The sequence below is a fragment of the Nansenia antarctica genome (assembly GCF_963989245.1).
Source record: "Nansenia antarctica genome assembly, chromosome: 3".
In the NCBI taxonomy this organism is placed as follows: domain Eukaryota; kingdom Metazoa; phylum Chordata; class Actinopteri; order Argentiniformes; family Microstomatidae; genus Nansenia; species Nansenia antarctica.
The window spans coordinates 83,388,656-83,409,595 of record NC_137688.1 but is presented as its reverse complement, the minus strand read 5'-3'; the positions used below and the strand labels follow the sequence as shown (position 1 = coordinate 83,409,595).

Here is a 20,940-nt window from a genome sequence, read left to right as displayed (position 1 = left end):
CAGGCAGCAATTTATACAAATAAATACAAATCACATACAAAATATGGTACAAAAATATACTACAATATATATATATATCCTCTCTCCGTGGCACAGAATGGCTGCCCTGTTCCACTGGTTAGATGGAGAGATATGGGGCCGTTTTGGTTGTAGTTTGGCAGAGATGCACAAAGCACTCGTAAAGATGGCACCCTGGAGCTGCTGTCTTCTTCTTCTTCTTCTTCTCTGTCTCACTCACAGTCCAGCTCGGGCCCGGTGGCGGTGTCGGGGAGGCTGGGTCCTCCGTGGGTGTCCTTCCTCAGCTGGAGGGAGATGCAGCTCAGCCAGCTCCGGCTGGTGGGCATCTCCCCCACGATCTCCCAGCTGTCCGTCTCCTCGCAGTACCTCTCGATGGTGTCGTGGTACCTGTCCCAGCCCTCCTCCCCTCCCAGGACGTAGATCTTGCTGTCCACCACGGCCACGCCCGGGCGGTAGCGCCTCTCCCTCATGGGGGCGCACATGGTCCACTGGTTGCTCTTGGGGTCGTAACACTCCACCTTGTCAGTGTTCTCTGTGGACGCGTGCCAGCCGCCTATGACGTATATCTTTCCCCTCAGGGTGCAGGCTGCGGAGCCCGAGCGAGCGATCTGCATGGGGGCCACCTCTGTCCATGCGGATGTTTTAGGGTTGTACACCTGGGCCAGGTCTGTACCGTCGCCATCCTCCAGGACAGCGCCACCAGTGACGTAGAGCAGGCCGTCCAGGGCCACCACGGCAGGGCTGGTGACGGCCATCTTGACTGACTCCATGAACTGCCAGGTGTTGGTGTGGGGGTTGTAGCACTCCACTGAGTCCAGCCGCGACCGCCCCTCCCACCCCCCCACCGCAAACACATACCCGTCCAGCATCACCAGACCCAGCTCCGAGCGGGCCACGTTCATGGGCGCCATCTCCAGCCAGGAGTCGAAGCAGGGGTCGTACCGCCACGTCTCCCTGCTGGCCGAGCCGTCAGGGAACTCCCCCCCCGCCAGGTACAGAGTAGGACCAGAGACCACCAGGCCGTGCTTGCTGACAGCGAAGGGCAGGCAGGCCAGGCTCTTCCACTGGCTGGTCAGAGGGTCGAAGCTCTCCACGCTGCGCAAGACTACCTTGTCATCCTCCCCCCCCACCGTCACGATCACCTCCGCTGTCCCTGTGGACCTGCGGGGCCGGGCCTGGGAGCAGTACAGCTCCCCGCGGCGGTCCTGCAGCAGCAGGTAGTCCTTGGCGTCGGAGATGAGCCTCTGGCAGCGCAGGGACCCCCGGACCACCTCCAGGGACTCGATGACGTCGTGGATGTAGTACGGACTGATCAGGGGCAGCCGGATGTGCTCTAGAACCTTCTCAAAGCTCTGCCGGCGGGTGGCGCTCTTGTCCAGCCACAACATGGCCGCCTCGAACACCGTCTCCTCCTTGGACACGTTCAGGTGGTCGCTGCCGATGATCTCCGTCAGCTTGTCCGCACACAGAGACAGGAACTCTTCCTGTAGACAGACAGTGTTAAAGTGCAGCAGGATGTAGTCCATGCTGAGTTTCTCCAGCTCCCTGCAGGAGTGCGCCTCGGCGAAGCAGTGGATCCCCACGCAGTTCATCTCGTCCATCTGGCGCTCCATGAATCTGCAGCATGCCTCCCGCACCGCCAGCACGTCCAGGAGGTTGGCCGCCGTCAGCAGCGCCTGGACGTTGGCCTTGGAGATGACCACCTCGGCGGTGTAGGCGTAGCTGACCAGCATGCCGATCATCTGGGGCTCCACCCCGTTGATGGCCACGCGCTCCTGCCGGGACTCCATCCATGTGGAGAACATGGCCTGGAAGTAGGAGCTGAAGGAGGCCAGGACGATGCGGTGGCAGGAGAACTCCTGTCCTCCGCAGCACAGCGTGACGTCACAGAAGGCATTGTTGAGGCGGAGGCTGTTGAGGCCCTCCAGGACCTTGTTCGGGTGCCGGGCTTCCACGAACACGTACTCCTCCTCGCTGTCCAGGGACGCCGTGGAGAGCTCGTGGGTCTCGTTGAGGGCCGGCGAGAAGGGCAGGGGGAAGGTGGCCGATAGGTTAACAGCAATGATCTCAGCCATCCTCTTACTTCAGTCGAGGGCAGATCCAACGAATGTGAGTTGAATTGAGACCCTTAAGGTGTTCCGTTGAAACAGTTCTCCGTCAAATGTCCCTAACGCTGTATGCGTTACTACTCAATAATTCAAATGTCAATATCTTCAGATGACCCTTTAAAAAAATTATACCAGTGCCCAATCTTATTCAAAAACCCCCACACGGCAGAGTAACCAACTTGGAGCAAAGGTGAGCACGTTAGCCGCCCACGGTGATCGAGACGACATCGATGGCAGTTGAATCCAGAAGGTCACGGCACCAATGTAACCCGTGTGTGTTACGCCTGCGTTGTGTTCTGGTGGTGTGTGGGGCAATAACGAGGCCGGAGGCAGAACTGGGTCTCTGGTTCACTTTAGTGGAGCTGTGTGACATACAGAACATACACACAATGTATCAGGTAGGCTAACATCAGTCTGGTTAGTTGTCTCGCTCCCCTCTTAAAAGACGATCTAGAGATCTGTCACTATATATATGAATATGTATTAATATATATATATATATATATATATATACACAATAGACATCAGCATCATCAGCTCATAGATGCATAGATAATAAAAATAAACCATTTGGCAATATTCTATCATACATCAGAAAACCCATATTTCGTTTCCTAAACAAATATAAAAATAACAGCATCAATATTATTAATCAGTATTGACATACAACATGTTGCAATAACAGCCACACCAGCTGTATATAGCTACTGGTGTGGACTAAATCATGAGGCTATCAAGCTTACCTCCCATTACACAGTAAATAAATACACAGTAAATAATAAAAAACGTTTTCAAATGAAACAGACAAAACATCTCCATACCTGTGTGACATCCAGAACATACACCATGCATCAGGTAACATCAGTCTGGTTCGTTGTCTCGCTCCCCTGATAGAAGAACCAAAAGCGGACGATTAACAAATCATGCTGCTAGCAACCATTAAACTTTCAGTTTGCTAATTAGCCCACTTTCTTCAACTGATACAAAACCGTGGGTTAGCGATTTCAAATCCAAACAGAATTTACACAAGACGAGTGGGGTACGTTAAACAACGACTAGCAACAACTGGATTACGTTCAAGACATGAAATACAACTTTTATAGACATTTATCAGGCGGAGATTTATCACGACGCAGCTCAGCTCACCTCTTAAAAGACGATCTAGAGATCTGTGACGCGCATGCGCACCTAACGACGTGATGACGTAGACAAAGTAGGCGCGTTCAACACACACCAAACTACAGAGCACACAGGTAGAAGATTCAAACAAAACAAAGAAACAAGGGGTGTTTTGGTGAGATTCATATGCAGACCATATTAACCTGTTACATTTCCACAGCAAGGCAAGGCAAGGCCAGTTTATTTGTGTATCACATGTCATACAACAGGGGCAATTCAAAGTGCTTTACATACAGCATAAAAAAAAAAAGGAAAAGAAGGAAAAGAAGGAAAACGAAATAACACAAATAAAAATAGAACGGATACATATATACAGAAAACAAATAGATAAACATTTTACTACATAATAAAGACAATGAATAAAAAGACAGATACAAGTGAACTATTTCTGCAACTTGTATTCAACCGCTGCTCTCCTCCCCACCCCACAGTAGGTGGCGCTAATACGCCAGTAACGTTGGATGCCAACCGCCATAAAAACCCACCGAAGAAGAAGAGTCTTATCTAGTCTCAATGTTTGCGACAGACGATGTTCATTTACGGCAGAAGCGAACAAGCATGGCGACAGCCCAGGAGACGGGAGGGATCTCAGAACCACAACACCAGGGTATGGGGTTCTTTCCTTAACTATACTAGGGCCCTACACCTGCCAGATGCTCCATAAGGAGTAGGCCATCTGGTAGACCTACCCAACATTACTCAATTGGGACAGCTGGGCTAGGTTGAATGTGTGTGATTGACTAGTCACTAGTGGAACCATACCGGATACCGCTTGTTAAGTCGTGACGTGTTTCCGGGTCTAACGTTGGCTGAGGCGCTGTCTTCGAAATGCCGAAATAATAATAATAATTCATTATATTTGTATAGCGCTTTTCCGAGGCTCAAAGACGCTGACAATATGGAGAAAACGGGAAAGTGCCGTGTCCCTTGTTGTATGAATAGATCCGAGTCTAAAAACGATTAAACTGTCATTCTACCGCTGTAGTACACTGGTACTCTGGTGCGGAGAATTTCTGGTTTGGACTCGGAAATGGCTAAACGTCACTTGACGTCAGACTTAACAAGCGGGGGCCCCATATATTTCTGACTCTTGACCACTATACATTAATTTAGGCTACTGCTTATTTGTTTTAGGATACACAGACAATTTATTTGAATATCTGGACCTCCAAGCTATGTGCTGTGTGTTTGTTATGTGTGGTTTCTCTTTTTTCCCTTTTATTTTATTTTATTTCATTTATTTTTTACGTCCTTTTTTTCTTCTTCTCTTTTTCTTTTGTTGTTGTTGTTGTTGTTGTTGTTGTTGTTGTTGTTGTATGCGTCTGTGTGTATATATGGATGTTGTATCATTTGATTACCTCTCTGGCTGCTCATGCATTTGTATGACCCACTACTTTATGTTATGGAAAATCATCAATAAACAAATATATATATATATTTAAAAAAAAGAAGAACAACAACAGGGTGACAGACAGGAGTCAGCTCAGGAGACAGACACCTCTGGAGATGCGCCGCAGAAGAAACCCGTGTGTCTGATCGTGCTGGGCATGGCGGGGTCTGGGAAGACCACCTTTGTTCAGGTAGATCCTAGTATTAGGCCTATGCACACGCACAGACTCAGACACACTCACATAGTATATACACCTAGCTGATGATCAGATGCATTGTGAGAGTACTGGTTTCTATGAGTGTTGTATCTAGCCTTTTGTTTCTAAACGGTGTTATTTTGTATCTAATCAGTCACAAATTATAATTTAGCTGCTAGACTATTGCATTGAACGTCTTGGCAAACTGGCTTGTTGTTGTTGTTGTTTTTTCAGCGACTCACTGCGCATCTTCACCACAAGCGGTCTCCTCCCTATGTGATCAACCTGGACCCGGCCGTGCATGAGGTGCCTTTCCCGGCCAATATCGGTAAGAAACCGTCGGTCAAGCCTCTGGTAGCGGACCTAGTCTCACCTAGTCTCACAAGCCTGGTAGTGGACCTAGTCTCACCCTAGTCAATCCAGTCGGAGACCAGGTTCAAATTCAATTTACCGGAATGAGTGGATAAGCAACCTAGGTCTATATGGTCTGATTCTGAAGCCAGAGTTTACCACTCTGATTGTGTCAACAAACATGACAGTGTTTCCCGCAGAGGAAGTACCCAGACACATTTAAAAAGACTACATAATAAAACGACATAGTGTTTTCCTTTGGCATCATCTCATCAGCCCAGTATTTCAAAACCTTTAATCTAGATCAGAATGATCCATACCATGTTTTGCTATCCAGGATCATCTGTCATCCGAGTATTATAGGAGAAATGAGGGCTTCATCTGATCCTGGATGGAAAATTCTGATCCAGATCATTATTTTTGAAAATACTGGGAATACCTGGTAAACCCTTGATTTCATCCCAAATGATCAGCTACATTATTCCAATTGAGTTATTATTAAGTATACCCCCTACATATTTACATTTACGTTTTTGGCATTTAGCAGACGCCTTATTCCAAAGCGACTTACAATCGATACATTTGACTAAGCAAGTGATTCATCAATCCACCAATCGTAGCAGGAAGAGTAATCTAGCTCAGGCCAGGGGCCGTTGGCAGTTGTCATGATAGAAGATTTATGTTACGGTACATGTGGGAATACGGTACATGTGGGAAAACTAGGGTTGGGGTTAGGTGCTAGGGTTAAGGTTAGGGGTAGCGTTAGGGTTAGGGTTAAGGTTAGGGTTAGGCTTAGACATGCCAGCATGTACCAAGTCACCCTAGCACCTAACCCTAACCCTAGTTTTCCCACATGTACCGTAACATATATATATATATATAGACACACACACAGAGACAGTACATGGGGTGCAGTAGAAGTCTTAGGAGGCACAGTATTGGGCAGAAGCAGGTGTCTTAGGAGACGCAGTGCTGGGGGTAGTAGATGTCTCAGGAGGAGCAGTTAAGGGGTATACAGAGTGTTGGAATTGGTTGAGATATTATGACGTCTGCTAATCATTTCAATGTTCAGAGACGTTTCAAGTGTTCTCGATGTTCCTTTTTCCCCGCTACCCAATTGTAAAATGATCAAATTTATGGTAATAATGCTACTTATTTGTTTTCCCTATTGTAGATATCCGTGACACAGTTAATTACAAAGAAGTCATGAAACAATATGGCCTGGGACCCAACGGAGGGATTGTGACGTCCCTAAATCTGTTCGCTACGAGGTTCGATCAGGTAAACTGGTCATAACAGTATTATGTTTATCGTACTCTGGTGCCAACCCAAATCATTCTGGCCTAATTTCTTTTTTACATTTATCTCATCACAAACATAATGAGATTGTCAGACAGTTCACAGACTTTTAGACAACCAAGTTGTGCTTGAAAAGGAGATGATCTGAGCTAGCATAGTATGGTTCAGGTTGCTATGACAGTTGAGTGTACTAAGGGTGTGCTGATTATTTTTTTAGATTAGAACATAATCTTCTCCGATTAAAGATACTATTTTTTTTTATCATTGCGTGAGGATCATACCTCGTAGATGCACATCAGTAACAAGTACCTACTTGTTTTCTTAAAGAGTTGTACCTAAACTGTCCAGTAGGTGTCGCTATTGACTCTTTTATGTTGATACAGTATGTGTGTACTGATGTTATGATTGGATTGCTCTTGAATACGTTTGCTCCTGTGTATTCTTATCAGAAAATGTTCCCCCAAAAATATACTTGTTTTTCCTCCTCCAGGTCATGAAATTCATTGAGAATAAGCAGTACAATCACCAGTAAGTCGACATTGTATAACATCAAATATGTCTTAAAGAAATGGGGATTAGCCTCTGCTAAGAACACTTGTTTTCACAGTGTTCATCTTGTTGCATATGGGTAACAGGTCACTTTCATACTTTATAGTACTGTGTTCAAGTTCAAGTTTATTGTCATATGTACAATCATATTTTTCTCTGTAGTGTGTGTTTATTGTTAAGTTATCTGTTACTTTGGCCGCTCTGTCCTCTCTTGATGTGTATCTGTTATAACATTTGACCTCTGCCTCCAGATATGTGTTGATTGACACTCCAGGACAGATAGAAGTGTTCACCTGGTCAGCGTCAGGAACCATCATCACTGAAACTCTGGTATGTGTTGACATCATGATATCGGCTTAACTCTGGTGTGTAATGACATGTGATGACATCATGATACAGGCTTAACTCTGGTGTGTAATGACATGTGATGACATCATAATAAGGCTTAACTCTGGTGTGTAATGACATGTGATGACATCATAATAAGGCTTAACTCTGGTGTGTAATGACATGTGATGACATCATAATAAGGCTTAACTCTGGTGTGTAATGACATGTGCAGGGGTGCACATAACTTTTTGGGGCCAGTGCTCAGAGGAGCACCTAGGGATGCTGCTTGGTGCTCCCCGAGCTCGCGAGTCACGACCCGTCCCACAGGATGGATAAAAAAGGGATACATGGATATATTATTAGCAAAACAACATTTATTCATAAATAAAGATGAATGACCAAATTATTGTGTGCAAAACAAAAGAAACAAATGCAAAATCAAATGACTGCTCTTTAAGAATGAAAGTCTGTCCGACTCCTTTAAACACAATGAAATCAACTGACATCTCTTTAAGCACTAACTGAATGTCTGTTCTTTAAACACACTGAAATAAACTGACATCTCTTTAAGCACTAACTGAATGTCTGTTCTTTAAACACACTGATATAAACGGACATCTCTTTAAGCACTGCTCTGTTCTGTAAACACTGAAATCAACTTTTCGAAAAAAAAAAGAAGAAAAAAAAAGCTGTTGGTGCGCAAGAGCGCCTTCATGCGGCTGATTTGCCGCGCAGCATGCATTTTGGCGACGCATGCGCACTGGCGCACCAGTTATGTGCACCCCTGGACATGTGATGACATCATGATATAGGCTTAACTCTGGTGTGTAATGACATGTGATGACATCATGATATAGGCTTAACTCTGGTGTGTAATGACATGTGATGACATCATAATTCAGGCTTAACTCTGGTGTGTAATGACATGTGATGACATCATGATATAGGCTTAACTCTGGTGTGTAATGACATGTGATGACATCATGATACAGACTTAACTCTGGTGTGTAATGACATGTGATGACATCATGATATAGACTTAACTCTGGTGTGTAATGACATGTGATGACATCATGATATAGACTTAACTCTGGTGTGTAATGACATGTGATGACATCATAATACAGACTTAACTCTGGTGTGTAATGACATGTGATGACATCATGATATAGGCTTAACTCTGGTGTGTAATGACATGTGATGACATCATGATATAGATTTAACTCAACAGGCTAGTTTCCTGGTCACAGATTAATCTTAAGCATCCTCGATGGAGATTTTCCAGTGACTAGTCCAGGACTAGGCTTAAATCCCTGTCTGGGAAACTGCCCGTACATAATTGTACAGTATTGAACATCATAGACTCTCACTGGGGGGGGGGGGGGAAATCCCAGAGATGGTTGAATCAGTCCCAGATTGCCCATTTTGAGATGATTGATTGAAGATGATGAAAATTCATATTCAAAACCAACCCTGCTCTGCTTATTGGATAGCCATGTGGGCTTAATGATATACATTATGAACCTGTTTCACAGACAAGGCTTAACACTAGAACAGCTGTGTCTTTTTTACCTACTAAAAGAGCCGCCCTCTTTACAATGCTAAGCTGCTATTTACACACAACGACCACTAGTTGACCGCCTGGTAAATTAGCCAGCTTCCTACTCGGAAAAACCGGCCAAATGGCGTTATACTTGCTTATCCTGATGTGATTTTGAAAATGGAAGGACACTGATAGGGCTTTCACACCGGCAAAGAACCGTGCCGGTTCGCGTTCGCGTTTGGGAACCTCCGAACGTTGGCGCTGTCTGGCGAACGAGCCCGTGTTCATCACTGGTGAAGATATAAACCCATTCCTCGAAGGAGCTTTTCCATTGACAGTGTGATTTTAGTCCAGGATTAGGTGCTTAAATGTAGGTGCTTAAACCTAATCCTGGACTAAATCACACCGTCAATGGAAAGTCTCCTTCGAGGATGAGTGTTAGTCTTAAGCCTGGTCTGTGAAACCAGCCCAATCTCAGTGTTGTGAAGAATGTGGTGTTTGTGTTTTGGATTGTGTTGGCAGGCGTCCTCCTTCCCGTGTGTGGTGGTGTACGTGATGGACACGTCACGCAGCGTCAACCCTGTCACCTTCATGTCCAACATGCTGTATGCATGCAGGTGAGTCCACCCTGTCACCTTCAACATGCTGTATGCATGCAGTTTTGTTTTAAATATATATTTTTAAAATACATAGAACTGAGGAAGAAAGTAGAACAGATATTCTGTGTGTGCCTGTGTGTGCCTGTGCCTGTGTGTGTGTGTGTGTGTGTGTGTGTGCGCGCGCCTGTGTGTGAGCCTGTGTGTGTGCCCGTGTGTGTGCGTGTGCGTGTGTGGGAGAATATAGCTGGCACGATGTGAAGAGAAGGAGGTGTGATGTGTGGGATTAAATCATCGTGCCGTGAACACAGTTCACCTTATTAAAGAGTGTTCATCAACAGAAATGAGCTGATGTGTAGTTGAGTAAGAAGCACTGATGTAACCCTCCTCCGGGGCTGTGTGAGCACGCACGCGTCTCTCTGACTGGTGCTTTTGATTCTGCAGTATTCTCTACAAGACCAAGCTGCCCTTCATCATCGCCATGAACAAGGTAAGCAGGGCTCGACATTAACACCGCTAACAGCCGTCTCTTTTTACCTACTACAAGAGTCGCCTCCGGGGTCCCCCGAGGACCCCCTCTTTTACAATGCGAAGCTGCTATTTACACACAACGGCCACTAGTTGGCCGCTTGTAAATTAGCTTCCTGCTTCCTACACAGAAAAAACTGCAAAATAGCGTTATACTAGCTTATCCTGATGTGATTTTTGAAGGATGCTGGGTGGTAGGACGCACATATCTAGGAAAGGTCATGAAAGGAGGGTCCTGCAATTCGATTTTTTTTTTCAAATATATAAAAATGTTCTTTACTCACCCTCACGGCTGTGCTTGTGTTAAGTACATTTTATGTTCGGACAAGTGGACTTCCTCCTGCACTTACAGTATTTTTTTTTTTAAATAAAAAACTCAAAATGCACTGTTCCAAATTATTATGCACAACAGAGTTTCAAAACATTTTATAGGTTGTAAAGAACTACAAATGGTAATTTGATGAATTTAGGGTTAGGAGGTCATATTTACTGAAATCAAAAGCTATTTCAAACAAAAACATCTTAACAGGTCAAGTTACATGTTAACATAGGACCCCTTCTTTGATATCACCTTCACAATTCTTGCATCCATTTTTGGACAGTTTCTGCTTGAATTTCTTTGCAGGATGCCAGAATAGCCTCCCAGAGCTGCTGTTTTGATGTGAACTGCCTCCCACCCTCATATATATTTTGCTTGAGGATGCTCCAAAGGTTCTCAATAGGGTTGAGGTCAGGGGAAGATGGGGGCCACACCATGAGTTTCTCTCCTTTTATGCCTATAGCAGCCAATGACACAGAGGTATTCTTTGCAGCATGACAGTGGGCTCAGAAATACATGAAGACTAATTTCCAAACAGTCTTGTTTACTGATGAGTGCCGTGCAACCCTGGATGGTCCAGATGGAGTAGTGGATGGTTGGTCCACATCTCCATTTCCAGTGACATCGCACCTGACATAAATAATAATGTATGCTCGTCCATGAACAAGCAACAAACAACCTTCCTAGCAATACGCGACATGCTTTATCGGTTATTTTAGATAATGCACATATTCATTGCCTAGCAACCTAGATGCTCTATTTACAGTTTGCATTGGCTGCGTTCGTAAAATCGCTTTGGAATCTGATCAGCTCTCATGGAATGCCTCTTGTCCAATCAAATGACTTGGTCTCTTTATGACGTTGACCCAGTGTGCGCTCCGGCGTTCTCAGAGCAAATTTACGAACGCACTTTACATTGTGGCAGTTGATGCACCAGTGTTTTCGTTTGAAAACGTGGGATAGATTTGTCCGTGAGTATCAGTATTTACATGTTACAATAAGGTTAATGTAGCTAAAATATACATTCTAATTGTTGAGTTTATATTTGTTGGTTTGATGTTGTTAGCCTCTTGTTGTTAGCCTCATCATCATCTTATCTCATCAAAGCTTATGTTATTCCTCTAGTTATACCCCATCTCTTGTGCAATGTGCTCTACAATCTGGGCACATGAATGATCGGATCGGTGAGCAGGGGCCAACTGTCGCGCCATTCATCTCATTAAGTTTCATAATTGGATTCAGTTTTGTATAACATATATAATATATGTATCCTTTCTTTAGACAGTATAGGCTGCCCTGAACAAACTAGCTAGCTGTCTCCTTATACATACTGGAGGTGAGTTCTGCTACTTTCTTCGGAAGCACTTGGATTTGTTTGAGCTCTGCTATTTCAACAGTTTCAACGTTGGGTGTCATAACAGGTGCAGCTGAATTCAAGTTTGGTTTCTTGGATGAAAACCCGAAACTTTCCAGGCTTGTCGACTCGGTCGGAAGCAGTGGCCTTTTTTGGGGCGGCATGATAGCTAGCTACTGAATGTTTTCTTCTCAATAATCGTGTTTTCACGTTCGCAAGCTCTCAATGATCATATTCTGCTGTTGCACAATATTCTACTGCGCCCCATAGTGTCTTGGTGGTAAAGTGCAGGCAGTCAAAGGCATACTGTCATTCACAGGAGATTAATGCTGGTGCGCGTAGTTCTTTTGGAAAACGTGTTTATTTTAGAATATTTATCATATAAATAAATATAAATAATACTCATTACATTGACATTTATGATCAAATAATGGTTGTGGTAATGTATTATTAGCGACCCCCACAGATGTATGATTTTACTGCTTTCATGGGAGCTCAGACCTTCCTTATGGGAGCTCAGCTCCCATTGGCTCCCACATAACTCGAACCCTGCTCTGGCGTGCACGTAGATCCACAGTAATTGTAATGTAATATTAATTGAATATTAATTGAATGTAATATAATGTATTACTGGGTTGTAGTGTGTTAGTAGACACTAGACAGACACACACACACGTCATTTGGACAAGTAACTTGAGCTCTCGGACAAGTAACAAAATAACTTCACTTGTCCAAAGGACAAGTACCTGAAAAAGCTTAATGTCAAGCCCTGGTATGAATTTACATGGTATGAATTTTACATTTCCATGTCTTGGTTATAGTGAAAATCCCACCGCTCCTCCATGATCACACTTAGCTGAGGTGCTGGAGCTGAAGAGTATGAAACGGAGTGCAAAAAAGCAGCATCCATACTGTCATTTAAAATATTGATGTGATGAAACGTTTATTCCGTTTTGACAACACTGGTCTTCACTGGACACTTCACTGGATGCTGTGTTCTCTGTGGAGTGGATCCAGACAGACATAATCGATCACAGATTCACGGTGTGGACAATGTTCTCTGTGGTGTGGGTCCAGACAGACATAATCGATCACAGATTCACGGTGTGGACAATGTTCTCTGTGGTGTGGGTCCAGACAGACATAATCGATCACAGATTCACGGTGTGGACAATGTTCTCTGTGGTGTGGGTCCAGACACACATAATCGATCAAAGATTCACGGTGTGGACAATGTTCTCTGTGGTGTGGGTCCAGACAGACATAATCGATCAAAGATTCACAGTGTGGACAATGTTCTCTGTTGTATGTGTGTGTCCAGACAGACATAATCGAGCACACCTTCGCGGTGGAGTGGATGCAGGACTTCGAGGTGTTCCAGGACGCTCTGAACCAGGAGACGTCGTACATCAGCAACCTGACGCGCTCCATGAGCCTCGTACTGGACGAGTTCTACGCCAACATACGGGTGTGTGTGTGTGTGTGTGTGTGTGTGTGTGTCTCTGTCTCTGTGTGTCTCTGTCTCTGTGTGTCTCTGTGTCTGTGTGTGTGAGACCGCCCGCGTGGGTGTGTGCGCAACTGCGCGTGTGAGAGTGTTGAACACACACACACACACACACACACACACGCTCACACACACACACACACACACGCTCACACACACACACATATGCAGGCTCACACACATATGCAGGCTCACTCACGCGAATGCAGTTTGAGGAGGTGCTCTAGACTGAATGCAGTTGAAGGGGGTGCTCTAGACTGGTTTCTGACGGCCCGTTAAAGGGCCAGACGAAAGAGCGCCTCAGAACGTGGAGGTTTCCATGTAGGTCGTTACTCTTGCCTGCGTGTGATTGGTCCTGTGTGTGCAGGTAGTGGGCGTGTCTGCAGTTACTGGCAGCGGATTGGATGAGTTTTTCGTGCGGGTGTCAGAAGCAGCGAAGGAATACGAGACGTAAGTAGGAGGGACACACACACACACACACTTTAACCACACACCACTGCATGGTGCGGTATACGTGTCTAACATAGTTCTCTGTGCCTTTCAGGGAATACCGTCCTGAATATGAAAGACTTCACAGAGAGCTGGTGAGTTTGATCATATGGAAACTCTGTGACATCTACACAGTTCATATGCGTGTTCCCAGTCTCTGTTTGGGGCTGTGTTTGGGGCTGTGTTGGTGCTGTGTTTCACTGCTGGATTCCTGTTTTAAAGGGTTTGGTTTCTGTATGCACGGGTGTTTAGAAGGTCTGTGTTTATTTGTGTATGTGTTTGAGTTTATGCATGCTTTCCACTTATCGTGTGTGTGTGTGTGTGTGTGTGTGTGTGTGTGTGTGTGTGTGTGTGTGTGTGTATAGGCTGACGCTCAGAGCAAGAAGCAGCAGGAGAGCCTAGAGCGCTTGCAGAAGGACATGGGAGCAGTTTCCATGGAGACGGCACCACAGGCGGGTGAGTGTGTCCGAGGCTAACACATGCCAACACTGTGTAGTACACGCTAATACTGTGTAGTACATGCTAGCTAATGTAAAGGGCACTGGTATCAGGTGAAAGATGTTAAGATATTTGGTTGCCAGCTACGCATAGTTGGCCAGTTCAGGTTGGATGTGGTGTGTTGTGGTGTCATCCAGGGCTGTGAGGGGAGTGTTCTATAACAATTTATTGAATCAGAATCGCTTTTATTACATCTCAGTGTACAAGTACACAAGAGTCAAATTCTTTGGCTTTGGTTCCCCCAACATTGTGGACAAATAATAAGTTAAGTAAAAAAACAAGTCATCCTACAGTAAGAAAGTGGTGGTACAGTGGCTTCGGTAGTAATATGCGATATAATACAGTACAGTAACGAGTCGTCACATATGTGACTGCTGCTGTTGTTTCTGGACACCTCTCGGAAATGAGAAAGACGTCAAATTCGTCTTGAAAGTTTTTTTTTTTTTTTTTCAGATTTTAGTTTTTTTGGCTAACATTCAACTCGAAGATGTGAAGTACCCACTCGTTATTTTTCAGAACAGTTTTACGTTCATTAAATAAGTGTAATCTATAACACAATGACTTCGTTTCTTGTTGTTTGATGGGGATTCATTATCTTTGATGGGGATTTTCTCTGCTTAGTGATTTCAGGTGTAGCAACTTTCAAATACTCATGTCGTCTTCAATTCAAAAGAAAAATGATTTCGCCTACAGGTAGCACTTTTCATTGGCCTCTGTCACATATTGTCATGCAATGTAACTCAACTCAAGTGCCGACCAGAAGAAACCTGGTCATGATGCTTTGAGCTGTGGAGCACTTATCATTAAAGGTGCATTCTGGGATTGGTAGATCCATGTTTGCCCTTTTTAAATGTGTGACTTATAATATATCTGTAGAGATTAATCAATGTGGACTTTGGTTGACAAGGACAAGAAGTTAAAGCTAGAGTGTGACATGTAGACAGTTACTCAGACATGTAGACAGTAGTTACACTACTGTTGTTTACAAATACTACCTTTGCACAGACCATATTTTTGCATATAGCACATGCCTCTATTTATACATCTGTACATAGCTACCGTAACTGTACATAGCTACCGTAACTGTACATAGCCACCGTAACTGTACATAGCCACCGTAACTGTACATAGCCACCGTAACTGTACATAGCTACCTTAACTGTACATAGCTACCTTAACTGTACATAGCTACCTTAACTGTACAAAGCTATATGCCTCTAACTATCATACTTGCCATACTGTACCTATCACTATGTTTCTATATCATGTTGTTTATCATATCACTTTTTGCACTTCTGGTTAGATGCTTAACTGCATTTCATTGTCTGGTACTACTGGTATTACAATTACAATCAAGTTGAATCTAATCTAATCACATGACATTTTCACAAGAGAGCGGAGATGAGTAGCAACTGTGCACGTGCAGTCTGGCTGGGGGGCATCCCTGACACTTCAGACACCTTAGGCAGGCGAGGGTCGAGAGACCCGGTGGCACATTTGAGAAAGAGAAACTGTGCCGAGGTGTTAATCTTTGCAGTTCAAGTTGTCTCATTGTGGTACTATAGCCGTTGCATCATATTCATCTACGCGGTGGTAGAGGTCCCCTGTATGCGTACAGAACTTGGGTCAGACTGCCTTCTTATTCGCTGCTCAACACTCCTGGAACCTGCTACAAAGCACTTTTAAAATAGACTCTCTCCCATCTATTGGTCAATTCAAGGCAATGGCTAGGTCCGAAACATTAAAATCATCACCACAATGACGGCCTTTCCAGAGGATAGCTGGGAGGGTCAGTACAGAGCGTGATGTCGGCGGGCGTGTCTGCTGGGCTGTGAGGGGCATCCATCTCCATGGACACCCGCATCAAAGCGTTCTCAAATATATCTCAATTGTGGGCATAACTGTCTCTCTCCCAATACAGCAGAACATTTAAAATGTACGGTTGTTCCCATACACATCAGCACACACTCTCAAACCATCCCTGTCTCCAGCCATGTCTCCTGTCCCTAACACCGCCTATAGAAGGTTGTCCTGTTACCGTAGCGTGAGCCCTTGTGTGATGTCACTTCCTGTCCCCAGTTCTGTTAACAGTAGCGTGAGCCCTAGTGTGATGTCACTTCCTGTCCCCAGTTCTGTTAACAGTAGCGTGAGCTTTAGTGTGATGTCACTTCCTGTCCCCAGGGGCTGCTGGCGTGGCAGGTCCCAGTGACCTCATCTTCCAGCGTGGCAACCCTGACGAGGCGGACGAGGAAGTGGACAGCGACACGGACGACATCGACCACACCGGTGAGAAGAGTCGTTACTTTATTATTCAGGAGGTAGAGCCGGCATCTTAACGATCGCCAGGGTTGGCGGTTCGATCCCCGGTTCCTCCTGGTCACATCGAAGTGTCCTCGGGGCAAGACGCTGAACCCCAAATTGCTTCCAGTGAAGCGGGCCGGCGCCTTGCATGGTAGCTTTCTGCCATTTGTGTGTGAGTGTGTGTGTGTGTGTGTGTGTGTGAATGGGAGGCCGTTGTAAACCGCTTTGGATAATGTGCAGACAGTGTTAATTTGATTATGTTGTTTTTCTCTGTGTGTGCGTGGTGTGCGTGCGTGTGTGCGTGTGTGCGCAACTGCCAAATGGAATAATCAACTTGTATTTATGGGTAATTGAGAGTTTCTGCCTGTGTTCACGACCCCTCTGGGTAACGTCTGTCTGTCCCTCCAGTGACCGAGGAGAGCAAAGAGGGCGTGGCCTTTGGCAACTTCCTGAAGGAGAGGAAGGAAGTGGTTCAAGTGCGGAACAGGAAGACAGACACACAATGACGGACAGGAGACGCAGGCCCCCGGACCTGTCGCCCCCCCTAACCATGACACCCCAACCATGACCCCCTGACCCCTGACCCCTGCATGACGAGAGGTTTTAAGGACCCGTCAAGGAAACCAATAAGGAAACGGAGTGGTGGGTGTGTCTCAATATACCAACGCAGCTACCCTCACCTCAATCACTCCTTCAGTCTCACTGATCTAATAACACCTGGATAGGCAGAGGCCCGGGCCAGAGGGGGTGCCCTCACCTGTCTAGATCCAGGAGAGGAGGCGAGGAAAGGAGGCAAGGAGTGCCAAGCGAGGAGACCACCTTTAAGTTATTAAGATGCATTCTGGGAGTTGGCTGTTGGGGCTACTTTACCCACATGTGTTCAAACCAAGCCACTTGAATATTTCAACTCACGTTTGGTGCAGTTGTCGTTTCGCTCTAGCGTGTAAACAAATCCCCAAATGTTCCCTTTTTAGAATGAGTCTGTGTGATGTTACCGACCGCAAGTACCAACCAGAGCGGCGTCGGTTTGCGTAAGGTTTGGAGCGACCACTTATTTAGATTCCATCATCAACAGCGCAGTTGAAAGGGGGTGGGCAGGGGCGGGTGTGTTGTTATTGAGTTGGCTGCAAGGATGGTATGTGCTCGTGTGTCTTTTTCCCCCTCTTTGCCTTTAAAGTTCGGTCGCTAAACGCTCTTCAACAGTCACTTAGAGTTTGTCAAGGAAATCTATATTTTTATATCATGATGAAACAAGTTGTTTGTTTTTTTTGTTTTTTTTTGCAATGTGCTGTGCAGTGTTTTTTTTGAGAGCCCTGTTGTGTTTTAACTTGGTTTTCTCGATCCTCAGCGAAAATAAAAGTGGTTATGAATGTGTTTGGCCTAGTCGTGAGTGTCTGTGTGTGTGTGTGTGAGAGAGAGAGAGAGGAGGAGGAGGAGGAGGAGGAGGAGGAGGAGGAGGAGGGGGAGAAAGAGATGCTTGCTGCCATCGTGAATGAAACTAGGAGTGTAGACAGCCAGAATATTCAGGATTGTACGCCCTCTCTCCATCTGTGTTAAATATCAAGCCTGCTCTCCACCACATTCACAAAAACGTGATAGTTCAGTCAAGACTTAAATACAGCGTTGTCATTGTACAATATGCATGATTTGTAGGTCATTTAAAAGAAATACAAAATACTTTTACTACAATTGAATTGTTATTATGATATAGTTCTAGCTATTTCGGTGTATGCTAATTTGATTAGAAATGCATCGGTCGTTATCTTAATTTAAATGTTCATATACATCCTCTGTTAATGCAGGCAGTCCCATTGAGGTTGACGAGGAGATAAGGCGTTACCATGCCAACTCTTGCAGCAGGTCAACTGCCAATCAAGCATGCCCATGCCCATGTGCTAAGACAGCTGACCCTGTGCTGAGAGGAAAACACAAGTTGTACTCTGCAATGACGAAAAGGGTGAATCTAATCTAACATCAGCACACTACGTATGTACACACAAATAAACACACATACACAATCCCCTCTCAGGAGGAATGGTAGATGTGGTAGTAGTGGTGTCCTAGTGGATAGTGAGTTGGACTCGTGATCAGTAGAGTCAAGAGTTAAAATCCCACCTGGGGAACACCTCCACTAGTAAGTGAGTAAGGCCCTTTAGCCCTCAGTTACTCCAGGGAGACTGTCCCAAACATCTCTAATGGTAAGTCCCTTTGTAGAAAAGCGTCTGCAGCTGAATGGTTAAAATGTAAATGTGAAAGAGTTTAGTATCTACCCCCGTCCCCCTCCCCACACACACACACACACACAATGGCAGACAGACGCCTGATGAGTCACCTCCGCGATGGCATTTACACACACACACACACACACACACCCCTCTCCCTCCTCTCAGCCGTGGGCTACACATTCAGACAGATACACAGAAGGACAAAAAAAAAACTGGATCTGGAGGAAATCACAGCTCAGCGAGGAAATGTCAAAACGCCTCCAACTAAATCACAACATGAATCTGAATCACTTTTATTCCGTCTCACTGTACGAGCGCACGAGGAACATTCTTTGGCTTTGCTTCCTTAGCATTGACATTGCAGCATTCAGACACAAAATCACAATAGTAATTAAATTATTTACTTTAAAAGTAAAATAAGTCATCCTACAGTCAGTATGTAACAGAGTTAGAAAGAGGCAATGTGGCGTGTTCTGAATGTTTTGTTTTGTTGATATGCAGGGGTGAGAGCTGTTTTGTGCTGGAGCCTACCGTAGCACTTAAATAACCATCATTTTGTTTGCACATTCAGATAAATAAAACAGCTTGAAAGTGAACCTGTGTGCCTGCCTGGTCTGTCCGGATTGTGAGGGGTTACATCTAACCCTAACCCTAACCGTAGCACCCTAGCACCTAACCCTAACCCTAGTTTTCCCACATGTAGCATATTCCAACATGTACCGTAACATATATACAGTAATACAGTACAGTAGTTAAGTAGTCCAGTGGTATACAAGTAATAAGTAAGTAATAAGCAATAATATGTTAATTTTTGTAGTGTGAAATAAGACCTGTGTCAAAGTTTGTATTATTATGTCACTTGTGTTGTGAGAGAGTGGAGCTTGCAGTGGAGCTTCAAGGTTCCTTTATTGTCTCCTAGGGGAAGTTAGTTTTGCAGCCAGGTTCTCACAGACAGAAGGACAACATCACATCAACCTTAACACAATAATCAATACAATACAATCTCAGAGCCAATACAGAGAAATGGAAATTCATACCAGTACAAAAGAGTGTGGAAAAAGTGCAGGGGGAGTGCAAGAATGCAGCCAAAGTGCTATTTGCCATTTAGCATATTAATAGCGGTAGGGATGAAGGAAACAGGAAATGGTTTAGCAGGAGCCCTGAAACAACAGCCAGAGATATGATACCAGATGATAATGTCAAACATCTTGGTGTCAACCTTGACCCTGAACTCATCCTTGAGACCCTCATCTCTTCAGACGACATATTTCTGTTCCTCCTAAAGACCTCCTCATGCCCACTACCCCCGTGTACAGTTTCTCTACTATAAATAATAATAATAATGATTATTATTATTATTCCTTCTTCTAGCATTGTAGCTGCCAATGGCCCCTAGTTTTGGCATAGATTTCTAGGAATATTTCTTATGGTGACTGATGGAAAGATGATTCACTTACTTAATCAAATGTATTTGTTGTAAGTCGCTAAAATGCCGAATGAAATGTAAATGTAACACATCACAAACACATCCAGAACCGCCTTCTTTCACCTTTGCAACTTGGCTCAGGTTAGGAACGTTGTATTGTTTAATGATACAGAGAGAATGATTCCCACTTTTATAACATCAAGACTCAATTCCTGTATTGTGCTATTATCTGAATCCTCCATCACAGCCACAAGAAGTCTGTAACTAGTCCAGAATGCAGCTGCCAGACCTCTGAATAGAACCAGAACATGTGATCATATTACCTCTGAATAGAACCAGAACATGTGATCATATTACCTCTGAATAGAACCAGAACATGTGATCATATTACCTCTGAATAGAACCAGAACATGTGATCATATTACCTCTGAATAGAACCAGAACATGTGATCATATGACCTCTGTTTTATCATGATTGCACTGGGTGCTGCCAGTAAAAGAGCGCACAGAATTCAAGGTCACGCTTTTAACTGATAAAGCTTTAAATGGTCCTGCATCTGATTATTTAGTAGACCTAAATAAAAAACCCTCAGACAAAGATGTTGGACTGCTTGTCATCTTCAGGGCCTAGTTGTTAAGAACTTTTAATCTGGATCAGAATATTCCAGATTTTCTCTGATCCAGGATCAGATGGAGCTGGCTGATTTCCCCCTATACGTCTCAAAATCAGCCAGATA

The 20,940-nt window shown here is 44.6% G+C and overlaps 2 protein-coding genes across 3 annotated transcripts; one reads left to right on the top strand and one right to left on the bottom strand.

The window, feature by feature from the left end:
- Nucleotides 1–230: 230 nt before the first annotated feature.
- On the bottom strand, nt 231–2,093 carry LOC308154523 (kelch-like protein 24; the record flags this gene model as incomplete). Its single annotated transcript, XM_080527670.1, has 1 exon — nt 231–2,093. The coding sequence occupies one exon, from the start codon at nt 2,091–2,093 to the stop codon at nt 231–233; it is 1,863 nt and encodes a 620-aa protein (XP_080383796.1).
- Nucleotides 2,094–3,864: 1,771 nt separating this feature from the next.
- gpn1 (GPN-loop GTPase 1) lies at nt 3,865–17,633 on the top strand. Of its 2 annotated transcripts, none has more exons than XM_080526169.1 (14): nt 3,865–3,912; nt 4,758–4,885; nt 5,126–5,219; nt 6,417–6,523; nt 7,032–7,069; nt 7,342–7,420; nt 9,486–9,580; nt 10,004–10,049; nt 13,082–13,228; nt 13,632–13,714; nt 13,809–13,848; nt 14,119–14,209; nt 16,433–16,537; nt 16,961–17,633. In XM_080526169.1, the coding sequence occupies exons 2-14, from the start codon at nt 4,853–4,855 to the stop codon at nt 17,056–17,058; spliced, it is 1,056 nt and encodes a 351-aa protein (XP_080382295.1). In that variant the 5' UTR covers nt 3,865–3,912; nt 4,758–4,852; the 3' UTR covers nt 17,059–17,633. The 2 variants fall into 2 exon arrangements, with proteins under 2 accessions (XP_080382295.1, XP_080382294.1); XM_080526168.1 differs by having other exon boundaries at nt 3,867–3,912; nt 4,755–4,885.
- Nucleotides 17,634–20,940: the final 3,307 nt, after the last annotated feature.

What these genes read in the sequence shown, in the direction of transcription:
- gpn1 (XM_080526169.1), top strand. Translation starts at nt 4,853, where the DNA reads ATGGCGGGGTCTGGGAAGACCACCTTTGTTCAG. An exon ending in TCGCTACGAGGTTCGATCAG is followed by an intron (nt 6,524 to 7,031) that starts GTAAACTGGTCA and finishes TTCCTCCTCCAG; the next exon opens with GTCATGAAATTCATTGAGAA. An exon ending in AAAGACTTCACAGAGAGCTG is followed by an intron (nt 13,849 to 14,118) that starts GTGAGTTTGATC and finishes GTGTGTGTATAG; the next exon opens with GCTGACGCTCAGAGCAAGAA.